Source organism: Nanorana parkeri, unplaced genomic scaffold, assembly GCF_000935625.1.
Source record: "Nanorana parkeri isolate BGI_ZX_2015 unplaced genomic scaffold, ASM93562v1 scaffold1130, whole genome shotgun sequence".
Taxonomy (NCBI): Eukaryota; Metazoa; Chordata; class Amphibia; order Anura; family Dicroglossidae; genus Nanorana; species Nanorana parkeri.
Window position 1 is genome coordinate 291,034 of NW_017307398.1, and position 23,255 is coordinate 314,288.

The 23,255-nt window shown below is 40.0% G+C and overlaps 1 protein-coding gene across 1 annotated transcript in view; it reads left to right on the top strand.

The window, feature by feature from the left end:
- Positions 1–23,255, top strand: part of UGGT2 (UDP-glucose glycoprotein glucosyltransferase 2) — a 214,568-nt gene that overhangs the window by 134,982 nt on the left and 56,331 nt on the right. Inside the window, 4 exon segments of the mRNA XM_018568049.1 lie at positions 386–465; positions 793–982; positions 3,618–3,776; positions 5,845–5,930. Coding sequence (XP_018423551.1) covers positions 386–465; positions 793–982; positions 3,618–3,776; positions 5,845–5,930 — 515 coding nt within the window.

Below are 23,255 nucleotides of genomic sequence, written 5' to 3' on the forward strand. Positions count from 1 at the left end.
TCTAGTAAAACTGGAGCTTCCGGGAGTGTTGATCTCTGTGGCACTACAGCTCTCACTGGTTTCTCCCTCTGAACTCAGGTCACTGTAGTCATGGCAGTTACATGAGGTCAGGCGGAAGATCTGCAATATGTGTAATAAAACTGCAAGCAGACCGTGCTACTGATGGGAAGTGAATTAAGAACACCAGTACTGGAATGCCAAAGTGATTAATATTTTTTGTGGCGTATCTGTTAGTTATAGTATGCAGGAGGTTTGGCAGTTCAGTGATACCCTATATTGGCTAATGTAAAGTGTATGACTTGAACTCCAAACTTTCTGCATTGATAGCTAACGCTGTATAACTACTGCTTAGTTACAGTATGCAAGTTTTGTTTGTGCTTTTTAGGTGCTTTCTCGACTAATGAATATGAAGCTGACTATGTTCATGAATTGCAAAGCAAAACTTTCCGAAATGCCTTTGAAAAGGTAGGACAAAGTTGTATTTTGTAGAAATAAGGTAGATGCATATATGCTCTGTAATTTGTTCCATTATGTTATGCCTATAGTGATAAAACAATGCTCTAACGCTAGAGCGTTTGCAGAGAACTAGGGGATGGTAGAAATATTAAGGATATTACCTGGTCAGATTTATATGTACTTATGAAAATCCTGGACTAGTCTGTAGACCTAGTGTGTGTATTTATTTATAGTACATAGTAAACAATTGGAGAAAGAAGTGAAACATTTTCTTTTATTTTTTGCAGCTGCTCATTTTCCTCTTTGTAATTTTAGTTTCAATTTTTTTTCTTTCAGTTTCTATCGACTTGTGCTTGAGCCAGAACTAATATTTTTAAGTAATAACAGCCTTTCTTCAGGTCCTTCAGCCAAATTCTTAGATATGCCTGAGTCACCTCTGTTAACTTTGAACATGATTACCCCAGAGAGCTGGCTGATAGAAGTCCTGCACAGTTCATGTGATCTGGATAATATCCATCTACAAGATGTGAGTGCCCACATTTCATTGTTACCATAATGATGATTAGTGAATTGCCAATTTGCTCTTGTGCCAGTAATTTTGTTACTCCTCAAATGCTCAAACACATTGCCACTTGTATCTTAGTATTATTTATCAAAATGTGAAGCCTCATTCCAGCCAAACGGCAATACAAGGTTGAAATTCAGTTTTGAGCTATGGTTTGCAAAAATACGTGATCGCTTTCAACTGCTTCTGTAATTCACACTCCTGTCACATTCCTGGGGAAGCACAATCATGTTGCCATTGCCTTTTGCAGCTTTCTTCAGTGGTAGCTCATTGAACTATAAAAGAGTATAATTATACTGCTAATGATACTGTTCCTCCTGTAAGCTGCCTAAACCCCCTCCTACTCAGCCCTCAGAATTCAGTAGATAGTGATTTTTTTCATAGAGCATAACCTCCTCATCTTCTGTTGTGCAGAGGACTGGGGAGGTTACCTATAAGATATATTGCAGGTAAACTGCTAAAATTCTAGCAGTATTTAAAAAAAAAAAAAAATGACAATGTTTAAATTATAGCATAACCAGAGTAAAGTGTGTAGCCGCTACTTATCTCTGAATTCCAGTGGCGCACCTCCAAGGGCTCACTTCCAGGTTTTACCCTAGCTATCGCAGCTGCAGCCAATCAGGCATGGCCGTGTCACCCAGCTGGTTCCTTAAAGGGCCAGTGTACTCAGTGGACAGATGAATGTGCAAAGTTTGCCCATGTGATACCAAGCCCCCAGGTGTGTGTTGAAGTCTATGCTGATGTGCCTTCTCCTTTCCTATGCCTTCCGGTAACGTCATCTGCTCCACACAGTCCACAGGCACTACTCCAGGTACATTCCATCTGTCATTCCAGTTTGCTGGCTCCATTCCTGGTACGCTCCTTCTAACCCCCTGGTTGCTGGCACTGTTGCTGGTATGCCACAGCTGTTCCTCCTGGCTGCTGACACTGTTCCTCGTAAACTCCGAAGTGAAACACTGGGTCTGAATTGCTCAATTTTGCTCATTTCATGAAAAAAATGTTTACATATACTTACTGGGTGTTCCACTTAAGAGGTACTCCAGATAAACTCACAGTTCAAAAACATAAATGTGAACTGTTTAATTTCCAAAGGATTTAAAATTCTGTTTTGCCAATCTTGTGATCTACACACTTCTGTCATACAGCATGGCCAGAAGAGTGATCCAGCTATTTTCTCTTTCAACTCTACCTTTACCTTCTTGCTTGCTCATAAAGATCTGTTTCTCTGAGCAGACTGAAGGTGGGGAGGTAACAAAAGGACCTAAACCAGGAAATAAGGTTGCCACTTGCCTGCCTGTATAGTGGCTGAGAGATGTGATAATCACAACACTTACTGGAAAGGTATTACCTTAAAGGGATTCTAAACCCTCCGGTTTTTTTTGCCTATATCTACTGCTAGCAAGCAGTAGATATAGGCAAGAAGTTAAAAAAACCCCGCTTGAACTGGTTTTAAACTTACCTCGTTATCGCTGCTCGTTCCCGCGCAAAGAATCAGGAAGTGATCGTACGGCCGCAAAGGATCTTGGGGCGGACGCATGCGCAGTTCCGATTCTCGGCCGGGAGACGCAAGGTAAGTCTATGGTCGCGTGCACCCGCCTGCAGACACCGCTGGATCGGAGCGACAGAGCAGTCAGCGCTGGATTGGAGTGACGTCGCACCGCTGGAGGGACACATGAAAACATGGGGAAAGAAGAAGAAGATCAGAATAAGAGACATCATTTGAGGTAAGTGCTAACATTTACATGGGGGGGAGGGGAAACATTTTTTGGCTTTAATGTCACTTTAAGGTTAAACAGAACTGCACCATGAGAAGTGGATTGATAGTGAGGGTATAGTAGGAAAAAGGCAAAAAAATTGCATATACAATCAGAAAAGATATACAGTGTATCGGAAAGTTGTTTCTTTTTATCACAGAGTGTTTAATTACCAAATATAATCAACATAATATTCTAAAAGAAGTTGTGGCATGTTTTTGGCAGAGCTGTTGGATTGAAGTGGATCCAAAAACGTATATTTATCTATACATGCACCAAAACCAATCTTTATTCAATTGCGACAGGTGGGCTATCTGCAGTCTTAGGCATTGAGTTAGTTCCTAACCTATGTTAAAAAGCAGTGTCTAGAAAATTGGCTAGTATACGAACAGACCGCCATATCAAGAGAATTCCAATACTGCAGACTTTATTAAAATTCACAGCAAATCCATTATATCAGTGAATAAAAGTGTATAAAGCAACAAATGCCAGCACTGCACACCCCCAACCAATTCATAGAGGTCTCTATGAATAAGTGTTCGGGTGAAACATGTGAGAGGTTGTAGTTGGTTGGGGGTGTGCAGTGCTGGCATTTGTTGTTTTATACACTTTTATTTACTGATATACTGGATTTGCTGTAAATTTTAATGAAGTCTGTAGTATTGGAATTCTCTGGATAGTGCGGTCTGTACGTATACTGCTGCATTCTAAGGTGGAGACGCACCTATTGGACCAGCACCTGGGGAGTCCTGATGGTGGCTAAAGAATTGGAGCGGTGAGATTTCCTTTTGGCTCTACATAGAAAATTGGCTAATCACATGACATATTTTGTGTATTTCCAGGTAGATGGCATTGTGACAGCACGCTATGAACTAGAATATTTTTTACTGGAAGGACATTGCTTTGATGTGACTACTGGACAACCACCAAGAGGACTCCAGTTTACTTTGGGCATAAAAAATAATCCAGTTATGGTGGACACTATTGTGATGGCTAATTTGGTGAGTATGCTCCGTGCAGATCATGTATATTTTAATGGGCCACATTTTAGAAAAAGTGACTAATTTTTTTTTGTTATGTTCCACTTGTTTGTGTAGGACCATTAAAGCAGACCTTTACACTCAAAAATCAGATTCTTTCAATCCATTTCTCTATGTATGACAATTTAATAATAACATAGACATGTCAGGTGTAAAATGCTGTGATTCTGAAATACTTTGATGTACAGCTGCGTCTCAGTATACCGCAAGCTACAGCTCGTGGTATACTGAGCCTAGGGTGACGGGAGGACGCTAGTTTGTGTCCTCCCGTTACCCTAAGGAGAACTATGGGGAAAAGCCTTAACCCCATAGTTCTCCTGTAATCTCCTTTTAAGTACCACTTTTTGAATGCAAAGTGCCTGCTTCTCATGAGACTGCAGGAGGCATTGAAGGAAAGTTATTTTGTTTCACTGTATAATGCTCACTGTAAATAGTGTGTCAAGTTATATTACTTTAAGATAGAAGTCCAATGCCAATGTTGCATAAATAAAAAAGCACAGTTTTGCATATATAAAAGTTTTTTACTGTACAATCAGAGGGATTCAAACAGGGAGTTCTTTCTGAAGCTACCTTCAGGTGATTAGACACTTGCAATCAAAGCTGTAAGGGCAATCCGGTATAACCCCTCCCTGTCCTTAGGTGATGGATGCCTTTTTTTTCTGTTCGGAGAGAAGCACAACCTTTTTCTGCACTTTTCTGCTCATGACTCTTGTAGCAAGTTTTACTATGCTGCTCACAGCCACTGCTGCACCTAACAGCTGGTATGTGTATTGGTTTTCTCCTCTGCCCCTGCAGAGTCTTGGTGATTCTTTTTCAGATGTTTCTTGCCTTCTCACTCTCTATTGAAAGCATTTGTGCAGGGGTCGCTCATGTTGTCCCCCCAGCACGCCCTCCAGTGTCTCCAAGGGAAATTAACTTAGTCCTGACAGCACGGCATAAGGTGCAAAACTGCTACTGCTTCCATCTGCAAATGTGACTCTTGCTTCCTTATTCTGGAGGGTCCCCGTATGCGGCAGCCGGCTTCTTCTACTATGGCTAGGCGGATTCAGGGAACTATTCGTCAGTTCCAAAAATGCCGCACTCCAAGGGTCTTTAGCATAAGTAAAATTTGTTTATTTACAAGACAGATACACACCATAATCACATATGGAGAGGAGCATATGGTGTGTATCTGTCTTGTAAATAATTTTACTTATGGTGAAGACTCATGTAGTTGGCTATTTTTCGAATTGTGTTATTACGGGCGACGGCACTCTTTTTGCCTGCACCCGGCCATGCAAGCGTGGTTGAAAGACTGGTTTTGGAATGTGAGCGTTGTTTGATGTGGGTTACAAGAACGATCACTCAGGCCTTTGAGCTGAAGGATAAAGATACTTCTCTTCTGGTAAAGGCTCACTCTTTTTGGAGCGTTCAGCATCACAGTTCAGTTTCTGAAGTATGCCACCTGTTCATCTATTCACACTTTTGCAAAGTTCTACCAGATGGACATTTAGGCCTCTGCGGATCCCAGCTTTGGCTGCAAAGTTATTCAGGCAGCTCTCTGTTATAGTTCCCTGCTGGTATCTGCTTGCATTTTTAATGAGCCTGTAAGCCATTGTTTTCTGTGTTGCTCGCCCTTTTGTTGGACTGCTTTTGGACATGTAATTGCTTCGTAACTCCATGTGTCTTTTATTGTATGACCAAGAAAAGACTTTGTCTTTTACCTGTGAAACCCTTTTTGGTGTACATCACAAGATACAGGACTCTCACCTCTGTTTTCTGTGATCCACTCTTGTACTGCTTGCTACAAAACTGAGAGTGGGAGGGGTTATACAGGGCTGGCCTTACAGCTTTGTTTGCCAGTGTCCAATCACCAGAAGATAGCTGTATAACCCATTGGTTCAAGAAATAACTCCCTGTGTCCTTTGATGTACTCCAAGAAACAGAATTTACAGGTAAGGCTGGTCAAGAATCCAGGTTCTTCGAGCTGGAATACATTTTATGTTTTGTTTATTTAAATCTTAAAAACTTCTCATTTACAATCCAATAGGGATATTTCCAGCTAAAGGCCAATCCAGGGGCATGGTTGTTAAGACTTCGGAAAGGAAGATCGGAAGGCATCTATCACATAGTCTCGTAAGTACTCAAGCAGACATTTTTTTTCCTCTGAATCCTTTGCTTTTTGTGTGTGATGGACACAGGAATAAATTAAACTAGTCTGACAGAAATGCCATTTAAGAAAGGAAGAGTGTTATCTTCTTATTCCTTGTTCAAAATTATATACCGTATTTTTCGCTCAATAAGACGCACTTTTTCCCCCCAAAAGGAGGGGGAAAATGTGCCTGCGTCTTATGGAGCGAATCCCGACGCTCGAGACATGCAGTTTCGGTCGCCGGGCAAGTGGTAGGAGCCACTGCTCGTTTAATACGAGTGATCTAATGAGATCACTCGTAATAAAAACGAGCGTCGGCGATCGTGATCAGTAGCAGGCGCCACTGCTCGTTTAATACGAGTGATCTAATGAGATCACTCGTATTAAAACCGAGCAGCGGCGACGATCGAGATCACCATAGAGCAGACGAAGAACTGACTTACTTTGTCTTCTCTTTGTGATCACTGAGACCGTGGCGCTGTAATCACAGCGCCAACTGTCTCAGCGGTCACTAACTGCAGCTTCTGTCACAGCTTCTGTCATTTAGATGAGCCTTTTCATATCAGGTGGACACTTACACATCTAAATTCACTGACACCCACACTCACTAATGTAAATATGCACAGTCTTGCATGTGCATGTGGAAGTGTAAAGGATATGTAGCACTCTGTTACTCTGCGTTTTGTGGGCTATTACTAACAGTTGTGGTAAGGTGTTTTGAAGCTATGCACACTGACTTCTGCTAATCTTGGTTATTTGACTTTATCACAAAAGAGCATACATATATTTCTCTCTCTGCTTCTCACTATTGAGGAGGAGTTTTAGTATGCTTGCATGTGTCAGCAAATGGCTTGCATCACTGCAAATCAACACTTATATTAAACATAGCAAAATGTGGTTTTGTATTTTTCCATGTACCGTTTCACTCTGGTGTTACAGAGCTCGCAGGAAGATGATAGACACCTCTGTCATGGGCATGTGTCATAAAATCCTTTCTGTAATCACCATGGCCACCAAGACATAAAGTAAAAGTCGTCTTATTAAGTGGTTAGCAATTATGACCACTGTGGAAAGAAAGGATTTAATTCTGATGCCTAAAGCCACAGCAAAATAAGTTCACATTTAACTCTTGTTTAAAATTAATGCTTTCTTTTTGAGCAAAGATAAAAATACCACTAAACAATATAATTTACCTTCATGGTTCACATGTGAAAATTTCAATTTTGGGATTAAGTGGTCCTTCAAATTTAGGAACCAAACTTTTTAACTGTATTTTATGGCTGTTTTCATTACCATGTAATTTATTATTTTTGGTCACGCTTGTTAAAGAGTCAAAGAAGGACAGTTAACTTTGCATACTGGGATATCACATAATATCAGACCTTCACCTTTGTGAAGCCTTTTACTATACCGCTTCTAAAAGTTAAAATGTTGGGTATCTATTTACTCATAACCTCATCTTTTATAAAAAGAAATGGGTATTTAAGTGCATTTTTCACAAAATGTTGAGGTTTGATGATACTGTGCGCTTATATCGTACAACATAAAAATTTGCAACTGTCACCATTTTATTCTGCAGGTTCTTGGCTTTCATATACACTGAGTGGCCAGATTATTATGACCACCTGACGTTTGTAGGCAAATTAGCTATAAGTTTGCGCTGAAGTTGCTAGAGGACCAGACCAATGTGTGTGGGGGTTGATGTAATTTTTAGGCCTAAAATGTGGATTATTACACGGATACTAAAAATGGGGGGGGAAAAGGCCTCGGCCACTAAGGGGTTAAAACTGTATTGTGCTGGTAACGGCGCTTAAAATCAAGGCATTTTCACGAGTAGTACTCGTATGTATAGGTGTATCCCTAGTCAACATATCTAAAGTGTTTTGTCCTCATCTCTGCTGCCGTCTGCTGAGACGAGGTGGGGGTTGAGAGGAGGGTGGTGCCACAGCTGCAGGAGAGGTGCCGAGGGCCATATGAAATGGCCTGGTGAGTCGGCTTTGGCCTGCAGGCCTTGTGTTTCAGCTGATAACTTCTTGTCCTCTTTGCCTTTGCTAACTGTTAGGTAGACTTGCTCCCAGTGATCTTTGGGGACTATAAAACACCTCCATCTATGTTATGAAGAAAAGGTCAGGCAGTGGGTGTTCTGTAGTCCTGTCCTAGGTTGTCAATGAGTAAACATTGTCCCTCTAGGGTGGGAAATGGTAGGATTATCAAGTCATAAAAGAAAAACCAGACAGCCACTGGTACTATATCAGGTTTTTTTTGTTTTGTTTTACACTTTAACTTATATTTGTCATTACAATGTATTGGATACTTGCTTTGATTAGTATTAATATGTGGTAACATTAGTGCACAAGCATATGTAAATGATAAGATTGCTTTCGGACTGAGGGGGTAGGATTTTTCACATGTTGGTAGTAATTTCTATTGGTTAGCAGTAATACTTTTTCTATAAGGTACAGTGCTTGTTGTCACATATCAAGAGGTTTCCTAGATGAAACATGGGAAGATGTTACCTTTTGCTGATCCATTTGTAAGGCCAAAGGCAGATGTGTCTTGTCTTTACTTAAACAAGACATCATCTATAGCCAGGCAGTGCATCTATATATTCCTTCAGCACCTCTCTAGCAGAACTAGGAAACTGCCTTCATAAAAGAGGATACATCATCTTTATTCCCCTCCGAAACAGCTTTTTAAGTGCATTAAAGTTGAATTCCTTTCAATTTGAAGAAGATTCTGAAGCACTTTGTAAATATTTTATGTCAGGATAATAGACACAAGTTTGGCAGACAGTCAATTTCTACTCTTGATCTATGGTCTGTTAATTAACAGTGATCTCACCTTTGTTCTGTCACTAAATGCCTCTTGTCGTAAAGTGACTTGATGAAATGATATCTGCAAGGCCTCACATTAAAATTACATTTTTTAAAGTTTAAATTCCCTCATAAGACCTTTTTATTAAATATTAAAACTGTTTAAGCACTATGTGTTATGTTTTAAATTAGAATGGACCTTCATTGTGGTGAACTTAATAATGACCATTTCATAATATATGCAAATTGCTGAATCTTTTCACTTAAAATGAACTTGGAAATAGTTTTTTTTTTGTTTTTTTTCTTTTTCTCACCAAGACGCTAGGTAAAGCTTTCTGGTATTTTAAATACATCTCTATCCTTATACCTGCCACCTTCTTCTTTCAAGTAATATATTTCTACAGCATATGTGTTAAAAAGGAATATTATGTACATATTTGTATAGTTATGGTCATTAAAAAAGTAATTTTCTAAAAATACATTTTGCATCCTTTTGAGCAAGCAGGTAGAGTTGTAGTCTTTTTCCGTGTTTTCTAGTCTGTTTGCTTTTATATAAATCACATTGTTTGCAGAACTTTTTAAGGCATCATAGCAGTGACTTATCACTTATCAGATGGCTCTGTAAAAGGTTTCACTCAGACAACGGGTGCTGCATTTTCTCCTGTGCTGTCTATAGGGCTAACCCATACTGCTCTGGATATTCTTTACAGAGTATCAAAAGTTTATTTGAAAAACAGAAATTGAAAATATTGTTAAATATACACCCTATGTGGATGATATCTTATCTCTACAGTCTCTTATCAAAAAAGGCAGTGTGATTGCAAATTGAATGTTTGCTCCCTATAGGGGCTAATCTACAAAACTCTCTATATAATACAATAACATGGAAAAGTAAGGATGTAAAAAATGTTGCATCAAATATTACACACTAAAATATACTATACTGTACGTTCAAGTACTGTCAAGCAGGAGATGCATATCAGCTGGAGAAATGCTCTGGTACAGTTGTTTTGGTTGCAGTTAGTAAATTGCATGTAATATTTGCAATGCCCAGTCTTAGAGCTGCATGCACTTGGACCTTTCTTAGTTTCTACAGCACATCTACTGACTCTGCTGGTGTTTTAGGAGACATTGTGCATACATTGAAAGGGTACATTATCAAAGAATCTACCAAAGAAATCAGGTACATGATCATGTCTGTGAAGGTTCTCGTTCATCCAGGTCATGGTATATCTGTAAATATAAATCAAGGAAACTGGACTTGCTGTATTTTTCTTGAAGACGCTTAGCTGGTCATCCGACTAGCTTTCTCAATTCAGATTTTTCAGTTGCTGAGGTCAGCATAATTTTTGCATTGTAACCACTACCATGTAACCTTGAAAATGAAGAGACTAAAAGTATGACAAGGAAAAGGTTATGACATAGTTACATAGTATTTGAAGTTGAATAAAGACACAGGTCCATCAAGTCCAACAACAACTTTAATGGAAAAGGCATTTTTCTTGCATCATAATCTGAAATAACCCACTCAGGAATATAATTGTTTTGCACAGTCATTTTCTGTATGTAAACTACTTCTTAAGGGCCATAGCAAGTCTGCATTTTGGCATTAGTTAGGTGACACTTGTAGTTTAAGTGCACTTTCATGTTTTCCAGTCCCCAGTAGATGAAGACAACTAAAATACTGTAATATTGCTTTATTCTTAGCGTGACAGTTATTTCTTCATTCAGTGGTGAAAAACATTTCTTAAAAAAGAAAGTTACTCCACCAACTACAAGTGGATCATTATAGTAGCTCTATTTAAAAAGGAATTTTCATGAATATATATGGCAATACCTCTCCTTCTTCAAAATGGCTCCCTTCTCCATCTCCCTGGTTACATTGGGTAAGAAAGATGCAGCTACACATTTCACTTGCATCTCCAGTAGCTGGGAAAAATGGGTTATTGCACTGCAACCAATAAGGTGTGTGTAAACTAACAATTAGTCTCAAATTTTAGAGATGAGTACTTTAGCAAAGGACAACTGGGAACAACTGACACCACTCAGTCCACAAAAATGCTGTGTGTTCTCAGCCCACAACAGGAGCTTAGTTAAATTTTGGCAGATCAACTTTTATTTTGTTAGGGTAAGTCCACACCATAAGTAGTGCGTTCCAGTCCGATTCTGGCCGGAACGCACTGCTTCGCACTGCGGCTGGCTCACTTTTTTGCCGGGCAGGAGGGGGCGTGGCGGGCCATTGAAGTGAATGGCACCGTAGCCACGTCCTACAGCCGCAATGTGATCGCCCGCACGGGATCGCAAGGCACAGTGTGCCTGCAGTGCGGTTCGGTGAAATCAAAATAGTGCTTGCAGCACTCCTCTCCTCTGTAATAATCAAGTATACAATCTAATAAGAAAAACAAAATATAAATACCTTTTACATAGATATTTTACAATGGTCATGTAACCACTATCCTAGTCCTCAAATCAGCTGTGACTGGGGAGGTAGGTTATAAGCCACTAAAATGCTTTGCTGCAGGATGACTGGGTTACTGTCAATCATTATAGAAGATATTTAACACACAATAAACGGAACACACCATGTGTGTAGCCATGGCTTTGCTTTGATGATTGACAAGAGCATGCAACTACACTCAGCGGGTAGAGCGCCTACAGGTAGCATAGTCACCCACATTCAGGAAGAGAAGCAAACTGGCACAATCAACAGGTATTTCACACTTTTACTGATTTTGTTAGCATGAAAACTTTAAATAATAACATAGAGGGTGTGTTGCATTTTTTGTTTTGGGTTTATTGAACTTGAACTGGATTTCTGCATAATGAAGGCGTTCTTTGATGGAGTCCATAGGAGAATAGTCTGGTATTTAAAGGTACTCACAAACATAAGTTTACTGCACCAGGAAAGGCGCCCCCTCTGTCTTCCTAGATCCCATAGCTCTCCCTGCAGTATGCCTTGGATGATTTCCCATTTGAGGAGAGATTTTTTGCGGCGCTTCATTGCTTTTTACTTTGTTTTTGGTATTTAAAGGAGAACTATGGGGCCAGTGTTTTTCTCCATAGTTCTTCTAAGGGTCACGGAAGGACATAAACTAGCATCCGACCGTGACCCAAAGCTCAGTATATCGCAAGCTACCGTTTGCGGTATACCAAGACCACCACAGCCAGGATGGATCCCGACATTTCTGTTGAGATCCACCCAGCTGGGTGAGTGACAGCTAGCTCTGCCTATCTAGAGACAGAGCCAGCTGTGCCCGCACCCTCCCCCGTCCGTTCCTTCAGTCAGCGCTGGAGGTTTGGAGCGGGGAGGGGGGGAATCCCTGCAGGGAGCCGTGAGTGACGGTCATGGCTCTCTGCAGGGACATGATTGAGAAGTGAGCAAGCGACGGTATGTGTTCGCTCACTTCCCGATCTATTGAGCCGACGTGTGACAGTTTAATTGTCACACGTCAGCTCCAACTATGAGGTAGAGTGATTTTCACTCACCTCATAGTTCTCCTTTTACCTTATATAAACAATGGATCCAATAGCCTCAAGTCCAAGCGCTGTAGTACAAATAGCTGTTAATGCTAATGACTAGAAAAAAAAGACTGAAGAGGCAAAATTATAGTGTAAACTGTGTGAACGCATTCTTCCACCAAGCTAGTTTACCTAGTTTTTCTAGTTTTAAAATACAGATTCTCTTTAACATTCTAAGTCTACATCTTGTTTTGTTTGTTATTTCTATAATAGGTTTATAAGCCCGTGTGTTACAAACAATGGATGAAAATGTGAGTGTATGATATTACTGGAAACCTCAGAAAGCTAAAAAGCACACCACAACCTCAATCATACGTTTATGTGTGTAGCGCAAGGTAAGGTGACCAGATTTTCAAAATAAAATCTGAGGACACCTTATTGACCTTGCCCACTTTTAACCACACCTAAAAATGACACCCCTAATTGTAGTCACACCCACAAAATTTTAACACGCCCTCAAACAGTTGGTCACAGACTTTGGGAACAAGAGGCAAATCAAGGTATAAAGACAAAATAAACTATTTCAAATAAGAGGCGCCAAGATATGCTTGCGTAGTGTGCCAGCCATCGAACACCTGTAGGTGTGTCCAGTGAGTATTGGTTCACAGTATATGGCTTTTAGTGTGGGAGTAAAATAAGCCCCAGCATTGGTGTCATTGGTAGTAATAGACATTATTTCACATTATCACCCTACCTTTCTCTCTGGCTTGTCTTTTGTTCAGTTGGTTGAATAGATCCATCATCCAGTTTGAACACAGCCTGTCAAATGTCTTTTTTATGTTCTGCATTCTCGGAGAAATATTGAGAGGTCACTACAGAGAGCGTATGATATCTTTAGAAACTGTCAGAAACAATGGACTTTGTAAAGTGATATTAAAGTAAAAAGGGTTTTAATCTAATACAAATTCTGATCACTTACAATGGATTGTGCTGCTTGATGTTTAAAAGTTTTAGTTTCCTGCAGAATCAGCTGGTTTCCTGAGCACTGGTCCTGACATCCTGTTTTAGGGTGGCCCCTTTCTCAAGCAGAGTTCAATGGGGCCACTCTTGTGTGTGTTGGTAAGCTGTGTGTGTGTCTCCACAAACACACAGACAAAGCAAATTAAGCTACTCCCCTTCTCCCTGGCCCCTTCTCTCTCCACCCTTCTAAAGCTAGTAGATGAAAAGTTGCTGGAGATTGTTCTCTCTTGTGAACTTGTACTGGACAGGAAGTTCAGGAAAGCTGAGCTGAGAGACTTGGAACCAGCTGTTCAGAATAATTGATAACTAAGTGCTTGGTCAAAAATGTAAATAAAATACTTTGCTGGGCAGTGTATATTTATTTGATCTGAATTCATTATTGAAAAAAAATTTGAGACTGTAATATTTAAGTTATAAACAGAAACTTGTGACAGCAGGGCCGCCGACAGGGGGGTAAGGCACAAATTAGATGTTGATCATTGGATCCCTAGTCATTGCCTGCACTACCAGCTTTTGCTGATCACTCTGTGCACACTCAGCACTCTGCAGCCTGGCCACTGGTGGCTTTCTGTGCAGCGCCTTTGCACCTGCTCCATACCGACTGCCACTGTCAGGCTGAGGACTCTTTATCACAGGTGCTCAGGCAGAGCCACCCCATGCCTGTGAATAAATAAAGCCAGAGCATTGCATGGATTGTGAAAAACCTAGGGCAACCAAGGGCACTTTATTTTTAACGGAAACTCATCCTTTGCATATGCTTTTCTGCATACAGAATATAGAGATAACACTTTGTCTGAGCCTACCCTGAAGGACAACTATTAAAATAGGTATCAATTTGCAACCAGCAACTGTTTAGGTAATTGACACTGCCCCTGTCTCTGGGAAGCTTTTCATTTAACTTTCCCCACAATAAAAGGAAATTAGAGTGCAGAAATGGTGCCTAAACCTCCTGACTGGCTCATAGAGCTGTGCATAGAATGACGTGTATGGAGATGGAGGGGGCAAGAATACAGCGTTGCTGAAGCTGCATCACTTTCCATGCCCAGCGCAAACCATGCTGGTCACAGTGACACTTGATGGGAGGGAGGAGTCTCTTGCTCCACGAGACGCAGTGCACATATCGCCATTTCCCAGATGGCTATGCAGGGACACTAGAGATCACTGTATAGGTCCAGGGAGCTCTGTGTACAGTGTTTGCGTGATTCTACGCCTGCTCCATACTTACTGTCACATCTAGGGATGCTTTTCCCATAGAGACCAGCACAACTCTGCTGTACATCACTGCCTCTGGAGACATAGCAGGGAATCTTTGACACGGGCCGACCCCTCCAAATGGAAACTGGTCTTTCTTTGAGCAGGAATTAGCCCTGGAAAAGAAATTCTGTTTAAACTGTTTAACCAATGATATGGTTAACCCTGTTAAATATCGAAACAATTATGAGCACATAAAAGTAAACACCTTTGGCTCTCCTAGCTGCCTGTAAAACAGCCCTGGCAAAAGAACTAGGTGGGGGGGAAAAATGAATGACACAAACAGCCAGGAATAGTAGTAAATACCCTTATAACAAAAAATAATGCAGGTGATAATGGAGGGCTAACTACAGTGTTGACGCCATTTCTACCACTGGCCAATGTCTGCTTGTGGTGTGGCCCCTGATTTTCATATTGAAGCACTCACCCCCAGACAGCCAGGGAGATATATAAACTGTATTATGGATTTACATGCAGGTTCATAGTGGATTACATGTTTGGGACAGACCTATTTATTGTACTGTTACATCATAGAATAAGTCATGTATACACATACACCTGTGCAGTCTGTAACTCGCAGAATAAATAACAGAAATAAAAGAACAGTGTATTTTATAGAAAATGAAAAAACATATACAATATAAAAGACATATATGCAGTGTAATGTATACTGTCACACGTTGATATCACCTTTATTTTACAAGAATTTAAATATTTTGCATTATAAAAGAAATGTATATGATAGTTATATCAAAAGGTACATGCATGCACACTTCAATTAAGCTCATTCCAGTCCCTAGAACCCTTAAAAAAATGAAGTGCTCTGTAAAAGTTGAGGGATGTCCTTATTGAACACTGAGGGTACCAGTCAAGTTAATCAATCAATAAAAAAGGGGGTGTACTTCTGCCAAAAAAGTTCAGATTGCATACTGGATGGCCCTGGGTTTTAGCAGCCTGGAGCGCTTGAAGTTAATCTAAGCATTTAGCACGCATGTGTATCATTATTTCTAGCTATATCTAGGGGGTTTTTTTGGTTTTTTTTTACCAAACATGATTTATTATAGTAATTTCCATGATTAACAATAATCAAACACATATACAGCAAATACAGTGCATTACCGACTGGGGACTGAGTTGATCATTGATATGTAGGCAGTCCATCTTGCTTCGCTCAGACAAACAAATAATAAAAGAACCTGTAAACCAGATCGATTGCCTAACGAGCAACACATTTTTATCACTGTGTGTGTTTTAAAATGTTTAATGATCAAACATTATTTATTCAGTTCACTAAAAGTTGTAGAATACAGATTAATTGAATTTCACTCATACGATTTTATTGATGTAAGGAAAAGTAGTTTATTATTTATTATTACAGGTATTTTATATAACGCCGACAATTTACGCAGCGCTTAATACATTCACATCAGTCCCTGCCCTCAAGGAGCTTACAATCTAAGGTCCCTATCTCACATGCATATGTACAGGGCCAATTTAGACAGTAGCCATTTAACCTTCCAGCATGTCTTTGGAGTGTAGGAGGAAACCGGAGTACCCAGAGAAAACCCACACAAGCACAGGGAGAACATGCAAAATCCTTGCAGATAGTGATCTGGCCGGCAGGTCACGTTGATTATCAAATCGGCTGCTCTAAAAAAAAAAAGTTAAATATTACATTATTTTTTGGTAGTTTGTGAGTTTCTATGAGGTGTGTTTTAAGGATAGCAGATAATAGAGCAATTTTCACTGAAGATACAGTAATGATTACTGAGAGACAATGTAGATTCATTAAAAATAAGACTTTTAACAATAAATGACGGTTATGCCCTGTCATTTACATATGGCCCTGATCCCTCTTTCTTTGCCATCCAGTTCTTCTGCCCCAGGCATTTACATTTGTCCTTTCTCCACTTTTCTATCCAGTCCCTATCCCCGGTCATTTACATCTGCAACTGCTCTCCTTTTTATCCATTGCCTTTCCTCAGGCATTCACTTTTGCTTTCTCTGTAAGAAGTCAAAGAAAGTAATTTTAAAGTAAAACTAAATTAAAAAACAAAAATGTCTTATATTTTGTCTCAATAGTCTGTAGATGTGGTGGCTGCATTAGTTTTCTATTTTCAGGAAAATCCCTGTTTATCTTGTCAGTAATGCAGTGTCTCGGTCACATCCTGAAGGCACAAATAACCTTATTTTTCTTTTGTAAATTACTTATCCAAGCAGACCCCATATAAAGATAATGTAGTGGAAAGTCCAGCCATGGTTGCAAATTCCTACTGTATTTATGTACATAAATACAGTAGGAAAATGAGCACAGCCATCCAGAGACAGAAGTATGTTGTTCTCAGTATTACTAGTGATAGCCTAGAAAAGGAAAATGATTTCAAGTACCATATCTTAAGACTGGTAAGCTGCAATATATTGCATGTTTATATTTGGGTTTCAATATGTTTAAAGCTAATTCCTTCCTTCAACCACTGCAGTCTCAGCCTCCATTTTAAAATTGTGCTGGTATAGCGACTATTCGTGCCAGCACCATTTTAAAACAGTGGCAGGTCTCAGTGGTTCCTCCAGGCCCCCACACCCTCAAGTTCTAGGACCCAGAGCTAAGCCTAGGAACTGAAACAATTAGCTCCTGGCCTTTCAGTGATTATACAACGCACTATATAGGAGCACACTGTAAAAGCAAATATGAAGAGAATGCTTCCGAATTACATCAAATAACTTCCTCTTAGTATGGAGGGCAGACAGAACTGTTACTGCTCCTCATTCAAGAGCAACAAATCATTGCTATACTGTTTTATTGCTGGCTGATTGCAGCCAGCAATAGATCACTTTTAGAAGTGATCTGCTTCTCCACTGACCAGATGAAGAGCCCCCTTGAAAAAAAAAAAGTGTAATTAGAAAAACAAAATGGAACAATAAAATACACCGGATATCAATTTATATATCTATATGTGTATCATAATTATAAATAAAAAATATTCCATGCCCAGATTAATCACCAGGTTGCAACAATGACATTGAATGATCTGAATTACATTTGCATTCACTTCGCAAGCATCAAATGAACATGAACACAATGTCATTTGAATGTCACATTGAAGTCAGCACAACCTAACTTTGTCTTAATGTTATGCTATCAATTTACGCAAGCTGTTTTTTTCCCCTGCATATGTTGCAATATAGTGTCGAGAGGGGAATAAAGCTCTTTTAAAGCACATACATTTTCATTGACTTTTACTATTCTACTTTGTTACATAAAAGTCACACTAATGTGATTTCATTTTAATCAGCGAACTTTGTTGATAATATTTCTGGGTAAATATATGGTGGTGCGCAAGTTACATAAACGTTCCATTGGTATAAATTAGAGGAAAATTAATTTTCTAACTTAATACTATTTTTATTCCCAACCAAGGAAATAAAAATATATTCATCCAAATTTGCTACCAAATTAAAACCTTCTCTGTCCCCCAGAAAATGTATACTATGTTTTAGGGTAGACTACAAAGCATAAGATACAGTGGGGCAAAAAAAGTATTTAGTCAGCCACCAATTGTGAAAGTTCTCCCAGGCCTGGGGACTCAATTGGTTTTTGTTTTTAAATCTTTTCCATCACGATACTAATATCCATCACCATAATCACAAAGTATATTAAGTTGCAGATAATCTTAAAGTATACATAAATCTTGGCAATTAACTTCTCTCAAATTTACCATTGCATTAGGTTATATTTGAGCTTGTAACTTGGTGTACTGTCTGCCGCCGCACTAAAATCTCTTCCCCCCTATGTTATGGCGTTGGTGTGAGGGTGAGGAAACCCAAATCCGAATTTGTTGTCCAAATCAAGAGAGAGCTGCCTAGGGTGCCAACAATGTTGCTCCATAGTTGCATTAAAGTACATCAGGGTTTTAACCCTGGGAGAAAAATGTGTTGCTGACAGGGTCATTAAAAAGGGGGGAAGAAAGCCTGAAAATGGAAACTAATGCAGCTACAATGTCGAAGTACTGGTAAGCTGCAGTACATTACATTTTGGTTTGGTTTGGTTTAGATACACTTGAAGTCTATTTAAAGAAGTGTAGCCCCAGTCAGTCTTTATATTAACCTCTTCTAGTTCCCTTGTGATTCAGACTGGTGAAAGGAGACCATTTCAAGGAAATCAGTATCTAGGTTACTACACAGTGCATAGAGCGATGTTAGGAAGGGAGGGCACATGATTGACTTTATCTGTGTGCTGCTGTTCCTTAACTATCCAATCACAGGCTAGTGTGATTCTTGACCAAGCTGTACTGCAGTAGATAAAAGTGATACTAGATCCTGTAAGTGCTGTCTTACAGGGTTGTCTGGATTAAAAATGCTGGTTGAACAAAATGACAATATCTTTGCAGTTTATATTTTAGCTGTAAGTTTAGCTGTTTGCCTTCACTTACATTTTAAGTGGGTCAATAAAGAAGGTAAATGTCTTATTGTGATTATTGCAGTATTGGAAATGTGTTTGATAACACAGCCTACCAAGGTTTTGAATATTTTTTAGTTCACTACATATGGCAGATTTATAATTTTACAGCAGTTGTCCTTAGCATGTTGCTTTGCCATGGTCAAGCATTGACTTGCGCCAAATCAAAGAAAAAAATAACTTGTAGCAGTGTGAGTTGCGCATTGCACTGCTTTTAAGTAATTGTGAATCAAACACCAGATCTTGCTGCCAAAGCTACCTTTTAATGTGTAGAGATTGGAACATTCTGAGCTCTCGCAAGCATGGCCCTCCTAACCCTGTTGTACTGAAATTGTATTGTAACTGTACTGTTGCCCCCATTTTGTAAAGCGCTGCACAAACTGTTGGCGCTATATAAATCCTGTATTACAATAATAATAATGTTGGTCTTCTACATACAGAATATGCTGGAAACTCAGTCAATTTTGAGATATGTTTAGAAAGATAGAATTCGACATTGGATTTCATTGTGTTGTTAATAGAAGAAACTGTGAGATCTGAATGAATGTACTGTTTGGGTACCCAAATGATCATCCATTGGATCATCTGCTCTCTCTTCTGGTATTTGTGCTCTCTGATGTATTGACAGAGCAGAATCGTGGTCTGCTTATGATATGGTTATGTATCTAGAGCTGTCTTTTGTATAGTATGCTCCATCTCTGTCTTACGGTGCAGATACACATTTTGAGAGACAGAAAGGAGAAGAAGCAGTAACACCTGAACATATCCTAAAACGGATATACTGTATCTTGTAATGGCCAATATCAGTCAACAATGTATGTTTTGGTATGTCTGTGGTCACAAAACAATTTGGGAACATCGTTTCTTCTGAGATAGGTATATTAACCAGATATATAATATTGCAGGAATCTTATTCCTTTTCAGGTTATTCTTCGATTGCCATGACAACTTCATTTTAAAGTTTTTATACATTCTTCTCACAGATACCTTAGGCAGTAAAAATAGAAAGCTGTCTTCACTTAAACCAACTAAGTATTCATCTTGTCATAGTTTGCTTTTTTCTTCAGCTCAACCTGTCTGAGTAGGGAAACCAGTGCAGTTAGGATCTTGTTGGTGGGTATGTGAGAAATATAACAAGGCAGGAATTGGCAAACTAAAGATAGACAAAATTAAGTTTTTATCGATATACAAATCTCAATTGTGTGCAGATCCCCCTATGTTTACCTGCATTCTGAACAAAAATGATTATAAAATGAATATAGGCAGGAGCACAGCTAGATGGTTTTAGAATTTCTAGGCCTGATCAATACTCCCTATTTTGCATACAGCCACCAACGTTTGTTTAATATTTATTTCACCTTGTCTGGATTGTTCCTATGTACAATGTGGAGTTTTCATATAGGCTGCCTCTTCTTTTTGCAGGGTTGTTTTAAATCATGAAGGTAATGTATGTTTTATGTAAAACTGTTACCTTCAGTGAAAATCAAACATTAGATTTATAAGTTGGTACGGAGATATGGGCAACCACTGTATATGTAGATCCACATTTTTTCTGTAGAAGCTGAGCTTGGTTCTACCTTTCCCACCTTCTGAGTATCCCTATTGGAGCTTTAATGCAGTGAATAGTTTAATTAACCAATAGAGTCTATGAAGCAGGTGGATAGGGTAAAGCACAACTTTACACTAATAGTGGATATACAGTGGCTTGCAAAAGTATTCACCCCCTTGGCATGTTTCCTATTTTGTTGCATTACCACCTGGAATTATAACTGATTTGGATTACATGTAATAGGACATGCACAAACTAATCAAAAATGGTGAAGTAAATCAAGAAAATAACTTGTTTTAAAAAATGTGAAAATACAAAAGTGGTGCATGCATATGTGTTCATCCCCTTTGCTATGAAGCCCCTACATAAGATCTGATACAAGCAATTATTCAAGAAGGAAAATGCCATGTCTGTTGCAAACCCACGACCTCTTATTACCCCGAGAACACTATCCCGATGTTTTTCAGCTACAGGGACTGGCAAACTGGTCATAATTGAAGGAATGGTGGATGGTGCTAAACACAGGGAAATTCTTGAGGGACTCCTGTTTGTCTGCCAGAGATTTCACCTTCTAGCAGGACATTGGCCCTAAACATGCTGCTAAAGCATTACTTGAGTGGTTTAAGGGGAAACATTCAAATGTATTGGAATGGCCTAGTCAAAGCCCAGACCTCAATCCTACTGAGAATCTGTGGCATGACTTAAAGATTGCTGTACACCAGCGAAACCCATCCAAATTAAAGCAGATGGAGCAGTGTTGGCTTAAAGAATGGGCAGAAATCCCAGTGGCTAGATGTGCCAAGCTTGTAGAGATGTAACCCAAGAGACTTGAAGCTGTAATTGCTGCAAAAGGTGGCTCTACAAAGTATTGACTTTGGGGGGTGAATGCTTATGAACGCTCAAGTTTTTTTTCTGTGTTTTTTTTTGCCTTTTTTCTTCTTTGTATGACAATAAAAAATATTTTGCATCTTCAAAGTGGTAGGAATGTTGTATAAATCAAATGATACAAACCCTCATAAAATTCATTATAATTCCAGGTGGTAGTGCAACAAAATAGGAAAATGTCAAGGAGGTGAATACTTTTGCAACCAATTAAACCACCTCTATCTTTTCTCAGCTATCCCTATCATTAGCTGACTGAGCTGTGCATATTCTGTTGATTCCCTGTATGAACTTCCTATGAATGTGTGCCCACTCCAGTAGGAGGTAAACACCATTTTATTGAGGTGGCAATACGAAATGTTCTAGCACACTGTACATTGGAACGGCTACTTACAGTCCCACTTTGATGTGCAGAGAAATGCTGAGCTATAATAAATGTTATCACCCTAGGAGAGGAAGTGTCTTTTGGATATACCCTTCTGGTATTCATTTGAAAGCAGGATGTACAGTAAATAAAGGATCAACTTTCTGACATCTCAGGAACATGTGCAACAACTTATTAGCAGGGTTATTCACAAAAGGGTAAGGAGTTTGGAGAGAAGGCAGGAGAAGTGAACAATCTAGGACAAAGTAGCTGATTTGTAAAAATCGTCTAATTCAGTTCACTTTCCATCAGCTATGTTGTCCTAGATTGTTCCCTTCTCCAAACTCTTCACCCTTCTGTGAATAACCCTATAAGTGTCTGGCTTTAGATATACTTTAGAGCAGGGGTGCCCATTAGGTCGATCGAGATCTACCAGTTGATCGCAAAGCGATCCCTGGTAGATCGCAATGTCCTCTCCTCCTGCCATGGGTCTTCTCTGGGGCCCCGCTGCTCTCCTCCATCTGTATGCCCCCCCCTGGAGGCAGGTCGCTGGGTGATGTCACACGCCTGTTGGGGTGGCACGTTATTTTTCTTGCCTCGGGCGCAAAAGGAGCTAGCGACGGCTATGCTCCCGCGGTGCTTATGTGGCTGCCGGCTGAGACCCGTTCACATTGAGCTGTTCGCAAATTGCGCGTTTGTCGCGCAAATGCTTGCATTGAGCAAGCTTGAATCGCGGCTAAATCCGCTCCAAAAAGGGTCCTGCTGTAGCGACACACGACCCGCGACAGCAGGACCCTTTGCCCCATTGAGAAGCATTGGAGAGCGATATCGCACGGTAAATTGCCGCGATATCGCGGGAATTACCGCGCGATAAATCGCTCAATGTGAACGGTGCTTTAATGTGCTAGACGCCGCAGACGGAAAGGGACAGGACACCTCTCCCCGCATGCAACGTCAGCCACATTCGGCCACACAAGCACCGCGTTAGCTCTAGAACGCACTGGAATGCAAGCCAGCTGACTCCCTACATTATGGGGCAGGAGGGGGCGTGGGGTTGTATTGAAGTCAATGGCACCGCAGCCATGCCCCCGCCCACAGTGTGATCGCCTGCCTGCATTCCGGTCCAGTGCAATCTGCAAAAATAGTGCTTGCAGCATTTTAGCAGATTGCGCTGGACCGGAACGCAGGCACTAATGTGCCTGCATTCCGGGTGCGGGCAATCGCACTGCGGGTGAGGGGCGTGACTATGGTGCCATTGACTTCAATGCACCGCCATGCTCCCCCCATCCCCCTTGAATGCAGGTGTTTTTTCATTGGTAGATCTCATTGAGCTTGTTATTTGAAAAGTAGATCTCCGAATGAAAAATTGTGGGCGCCCCTGCTTTAGAGTGTATGTCAGTGCAGATTTTCAAAATATAGTACATCTCTGCAATACATTCATATTTTCTGTACATGCAGCATTTTTAAATGCATAAAAAAGGGAAACCACTATTTTCCCAGAAATCAACTTCCTGT